At 31.2% G+C, this 6271-nt stretch overlaps 1 protein-coding gene across 1 annotated transcript; it reads right to left on the minus strand.

Annotated features, from left to right (window-relative positions):
• Positions 1-5444: 5444 nt before the first annotated feature.
• LOC117176416 (uncharacterized mitochondrial protein AtMg00810-like) lies at positions 5445-5852 on the minus strand. Its single transcript, XM_033366655.1, has one exon. It carries the CDS (start codon positions 5850-5852, stop codon positions 5445-5447), a length of 408 nt encoding a protein of 135 aa, XP_033222546.1.
• Positions 5853-6271: the final 419 nt, after the last annotated feature.

Raw genomic sequence — 6271 nt, forward strand, 5'->3', positions numbered from 1 at the left:
TAATTAAAATAAATATGAAGTAAATTATTAATTCATGTTAATTAATTTTAAAAATTACATTTCGATCTGTATGTGATTTAATATAGTAAAAAACATCAGCTAATAATTAATTAATCTGTTAATAACGTGAAAAGCATTATTCTATAATTTTCACCTAGAAATTCAAATCATGTTTGTTCTTCATTTTTTTCATTTTGTCTTTCATTTCTGAAATATTTATTTACTATAACCCTTTATGATTATTTCAGAAAAGAGGAAAACACATTTACATATAAATTCAAAAATTAAATGCACGTATTCATTTTACAACATCAGAATCGTTCGATAAATTATGAAAATGAAGTAGGAGTTCTTTAATACAAATAAACTTTCAAAATATTAATCATCTAATAATTAATTAATTATTTCACAATATGAGAAGCATTGAACTATAATTTTCACTGAAGTATTTGAATAATTTTTACATCATATATTTTAAAAAATTTGTAAATGCATTTCTATATAATTAATTTATTAATGATCTTTAAAAGTAATTTCAAAACATTGATACATATTCACTTCAAATTTTTAAAATAGAATTTAGATACTGATTTTACTTCATATGCATTAGTAAAATTATATAATTGTAATAGAGGTATTCTAAAGAAAAAATAAACTTTTATTGTAAAAATAACAGCTGTTTAGTTTAAAACGATTTATTAGAATCTTTATGTAATTTAATATTGTGGTCAAAGTTAATCAGTTAAAAATTACTTAAAGAGTCCGCAATATAAAAAGGCTCAAGCAATTTTTTTCATTGAAAAAATGAAATGATTTAAATATTCAATAATTTTAAAACAGAAAAGCATTCAACAATTATTTTACATTATCAATTCAAATAATTTAAAGCTTTAAAAAAATGATTTGATTTAGAAAATTCAAATAATTTTCACTGCATATATTTTTTTTAATTGACACTTGTCTTTGTTAAAATTTAATTAATCATAAGCATCTAAATAATTCCAGAAAATATCAATTTTAGCAGAACCTCTTTGTAATTAATTAATAAGTTTATAACATAAAAATGATTAAATAATAATTTTAATTAAAATATATATACATATAATTTGAACATTGAATTCAGAAAAATTATTGCCATGGAGATATCTTAAACAAAAAATAAATTTTTATTTTTAAAATAATAATCAATATTCAATTAAATAAACTAAATACAAATAATTAATTTATGTTACATCGAAAATCAATTTTATTCAGTTAAACAAAAAAAAAGTCAGTCTGTAGTTAGCTAATTATTTTATAATATAAAAAGCAGTAAAAAATGATTTGCATTAAAGAATCAAAATAATTTTTATCCAATGTTATGCGGCAAATTTAATGAATTAATAATCTTTTAAAATGATTCTATAAAAACTTAAAACATATTGGCATATAACTTTAAAGATTAAATTCAGTAGCTACTCACAAACATCGAAAACAATTTGAAAATATGAAATTGGGATAGGGATATTTTCAATATATTCATCAACTTTTATTATACAAATTATATCCCATATGAAATAACATAACCTCAAAGTAAATACTAAATTTATGTTCTTAGTTAAACAACATTTTTAGTTTTTTCAGTTTTTTTGACAAAAATGCATCTATTTGGTAGGGAATTCAAATATTTTTTTAAAAATTAATTCTTTTTGGTAGAAAAAATTAGTCTTTCGGATTAAAAATTAAATTTTTTTTATTCATCTATTTTAAAATAAATTCCATCTTTTTTTGGATAAAAATGCAACTATCTGTTAGAGAATTCAACTTTTTTTTAAAAGTCATCCTTTTTTGTTAAAATTTTGTATTTTTGGATTGAAAATGTAATTTTTTTCGAAAAAACTTATTTTTGGTTTAAAAATTCATATTTTCATTGCGAAAACTTAACTGAAATCCTTTTCACAGAAGATTCAACTTTTTGTTGAGAATTCATCGTTTTGACTTAAAAATTCATCTGTTTTGTAGAAATTTCATTTTTTTTATAAAAATATAACTTTGGAGTTAAAAATTATTCTTCTTTGAGCATTCAACTATTTTGTTCGTAAGATTTAATTGAATCAAATTCTTAAGAAATCCTTTTTTTATTGTTTATATTTTGAGTTGAAAATTTATCTCTTTGGTTGAAAGTTAACCTATTTTGTTAGAAATCAATTTTTTTATTAGAAAATTCGACTATTTGGGTAAAAGTTAAAGTAAATTGTTAGAAAATTATTTTTAGATTAAAGGAGTCTGCGGTCGAAAATATATCAATTTTTTGGAAATGCCTTTTCTTGATTTAAAATCAATTTTTTAACTGAAAATGTAGCTTTTTCACTGTTGAAATTTCGTCTTCATTGGTTAAAAATTCTCCTTTTTGGTATAAGAATAATGGTCTTGTTTTGATATTTTATTTTTGTTTGATAAAAATATTTAATTGTTTAATTCGTCTTTTTGGTTTTAAAATTCTTTCTTTTGGTATCAATTGAATTTTCTTTTATTAAAATATGAACCATGATACATTTTGTTGGGAATTTGTATTTTTAGGTTAAAAATTCAACTATTATATTAAAAACTTAACTATGTTGTTGAAAATTTAAGGATTTTGTCAAACAATTTGTATCTGAAATGATGTTTTATTCCACTTATAAAAGATTCTATGTTTGAATTATTACAAAATTAAAATTCTGGTATTTGAATATTACTGATTAACGAAAATGAAAAATTAGTCACAGACACTCGCCTAATTCTTCTAGCAATAAATGGCAAAACTAAAAATTTCGTACAATAGGAGAAGGGAAGGGGGTAGAAATATTTTGATAAGTTTTATTACAGGCGGTGGGTCTCAAAGAGAGGGCCCAATTTCCATTCTATCTATATTTATTTATATTTTTCATTTTACAGTAGCATCAGGCTTCAGAAAAATACTCCCTAAACTAAAGTTCTCTAAAAAAGAAGAAGCAGACAGAAGGCATACACTTTTCACCCCTCGACCAACTTGGCCTTCAGGTCTGACACATAATACAATTTCAAGAATGATGTAAAATTATCAATTTCAACACCTAGACCCTCATCTCCCAGATACTACCCTCCGAATAGGTCCATCAGGTAAATATCTATCAGATAATGTGGATCATAAATGAGTCGGGAGAAGCATTACCTCGAACAGACTGAACCGTTTAACCAACAGTATAGTCGAGCTATTCTGTTGAAGCGGAGCTTGCAGCACAGTTCGGCGCTTGCGCAGTTCAAAAAAATTAATCACTCATGTTTCGGAGCGACGGAGCTCCGCAAGTTCGGGGTAACCATTGCCCTAAATCTGGAGCAGGCGCCACACCAAAGCGAAGTCCAGTCACTTTCTGCGCGCTAGTGCGACGGTTTCACCTAACTCCTCTCTGTGTATTTTTGTATATTTGTCTGTTTACAGAAACAACGCGTCGCCCCAGAAAACCGAGAAAGAGTAAAGAATCGTCTTCTAAATATGCGGTTCCAGATAAAAAGAAGAAATGAAAAAAGAAAGTTGGAGATTTGAACTTAGAACCATATTGTAATCAATCAGAAGAAATAAAGGAAATTTACCAGAACCACAAAAAAGCTCTTATTTTGGGTGAACTTGGCGAAATGGGACCTTTTTAGGTCATTTTATGCAAATTCAAAACACGATTTCGCAACAAAAAATTTTGTTATATAACACAGCCACACAAAAAAAACATTTGGCGGTTCTGGTGGTCAGACTAGGTTTACGATATGTTTTTGGGTTCGTTGTATCTGAATTCAAGATCCAAAAACCTCCAGCACATCAGGTTTCGGACATAACCTCAAAACAACTCATACATTTTTGTTTACAGTCTGGGGGTCAGACCATCTTTATTATATGTTTTTGGGGTTGGTTAATCCAATTCCGAGGTCCAAAAACCCCCACCATATCAGGGTTCTGACATAACCTGAAAAAACATCGTAAAAACTTGTTTTCGAGTCTGGCGGTCAGACCATATATACAATTTATTTATCTTGTCATTAATTTATTCTTGGTAAGCATTTCACAAATTAACATTTTTTTGCCAAAAGCACTATATGACTATATGATGTAAAAAATCCAATCGTGCAACCTCCTCGTGGTTTACCTTAGGTAGCGCCAATGCCAATGGTCCTTTATACCTTTTTTGTGGAGTAAATAGAGTTTATGGGTTGAACTGATTTTTGTTTAATATATGGCTAAAGACAAAACCTTAAGTGGTTAAATAGCTTAGATTACGAGGTATTTTGAATGTTATGTCGAAACCCTAACATTCTGCGGGTTTGAACCCCGGATTATAATTTAGTGACCCCAAAAACATATAATAAATATGGTCTGACTCCTAGACTCGAAAAAAATTCTTATGAGGTTTTTCGAGGTTATATCAAAACCCTGACGTGTTGTTGTTTTTTGGGCCCTTTTATTCGCATCCAGCGACACCAAAACATATAGCGAACATGATCCGATATTCAGACTCGGAAAAAGATTTTCTTGTGTAGATGTGTAATTTTTAAGTTTAACATTCTCATTATTGTTTAGGTACAAGACTTTTTCTGAGCAGGTGTGTTGTAGAGTTAAACGAAACACAACAATTTATATTCGGTTAATTGAAATACATGTTACATACTCCATACCATGCTCGGACGTAGTCACGAACAGAATGAATCAACCGGCAAGTACATACACATAGGTCAAAAGTCCTTTCGTGCTATACACATTCATGTATACATAGATCGACCGCGACTCGTTCGATATGAATCACTCACGTTCACATCACACTAAATACAACACTTCCCCTCGAGGCGGGGTCGATGATTTGAAGACAACCTCAAAATTCCAAGGCCTAGCATTTCCAAACACCGTTGATGTTTTGGTCTCGACAATGCTTTGGCTAGCATATCAGCAACCATATCCTCAGTCGAGAGATGTTCTAATTTCAACTAGTTCTTTTGCAATGCTTCACGTACGAAGTAGTGTCGCACGTCGATGTGCTTGGTTCTGGCATGGGAAATGGGATTTTCGGCAAGCCGTTGGGCTCCCACATTGTCATTTAGAACCGTAGTGTTAGCCAGGGTCACGAATCCTAATTCTTCCAGAAATCCTCGAAGGTGCGTGGTTTCCTTGGAAGCTTCTGCTAATTCCATGTATTCGGCTTATGTTGATGACAAGGCGACAGTTCTTTCTTTCTTGGAATCTCAAGAAAGAGCGCAATTTCCGAGATTAAAAATGTATTCTTTGTACGAAAGCCTATGTATTGAACAGCTAGCCCAATCAGCATCGACGTATCCTTTCAGAGATTCCGATCCTGGTTTAAATATTAGCTCTAGTTTAGATGATCCTTTCAGATAGCGCAACACACGTTTTGTTGCTGTCCAATGAATTTTGTCCGTAACATGTGTTAAACTGGTTCAGTGCACTAACAGCATGTGCTGTCAGGTCTCGTTGCAACAGCTAAGTACATAATTGCATCCACCATTTCTCTGAAAGACAGTTTCCTCTCCTTGACTTCCGGATACTGGTCTGATTTTGTCAGTTCTACATTTACATCCATAGGAGTACTGACAGGTTTCAAATCTGTCATTCCAAACCATTCCAATGCATCTCTAATGTATCCCATTTGGCGCATTGCAATATGATTCCCGTCTCGTGCAAATTCAATTCCAAGACAGTATTTCGGCTCGCCGAGATCCTTTATCTCGAATTCTTGTGAGAGGTATTCCTTTAATTTTAGAATCTTACCTTTATTTCGGGAGAAGACCAGAATGTCGACCACGTACACGCAAGGATCTGCGTTAGTTGGCATCGCTCCGAATTTCCTCATCATTTCGTTTAGCTTTTCGTGGCAGCTTCTTCCGGCCTCGCGTAGACCACATAATGATTTTTTTCAAAAACATACGCCGTTGTAACATCCAGCTGCTTAATCGTCATGCTATAATTTGCTGCGAGAGTGACTAGCCGACGAATTAAACTCAAGCCAGCTGCCGGTTCGAACGTTTCATTGAAGTGTATTCCCGGTTGTTGAGCAAAGCCTCGTGCCACAATACAAGACTTTCTTCTATCTAGTGATCCGTCTTGTTTATATTTGTTTCTCAAAACTACTCGGCTCTCGATGACCTTTATACCTCGAGGACGTTCCACGAGTAGCCAAGTTTCACTTTTCAGGATTGACCTCACTTCTTCAGCTATTACTTGAAGCCAGTTCTCGCCGTCTGGACCAGATATTGCTTGCTTCGAAGGTATTTC

This window comes from Belonocnema kinseyi, chromosome 7 (assembly GCF_010883055.1).
Source record: "Belonocnema kinseyi isolate 2016_QV_RU_SX_M_011 chromosome 7, B_treatae_v1, whole genome shotgun sequence".
Lineage (NCBI taxonomy): Eukaryota > Metazoa > Arthropoda > Insecta > Hymenoptera > Cynipidae > Belonocnema > Belonocnema kinseyi.

Excerpts from the sequence above, each read along its gene's own strand:
- LOC117176416 (XM_033366655.1), bottom strand. The coding sequence starts at position 5,852 with ATGATGAGGAAATTCGGAGCGATGCCAACTAACGCAGATCCTTGCGTG.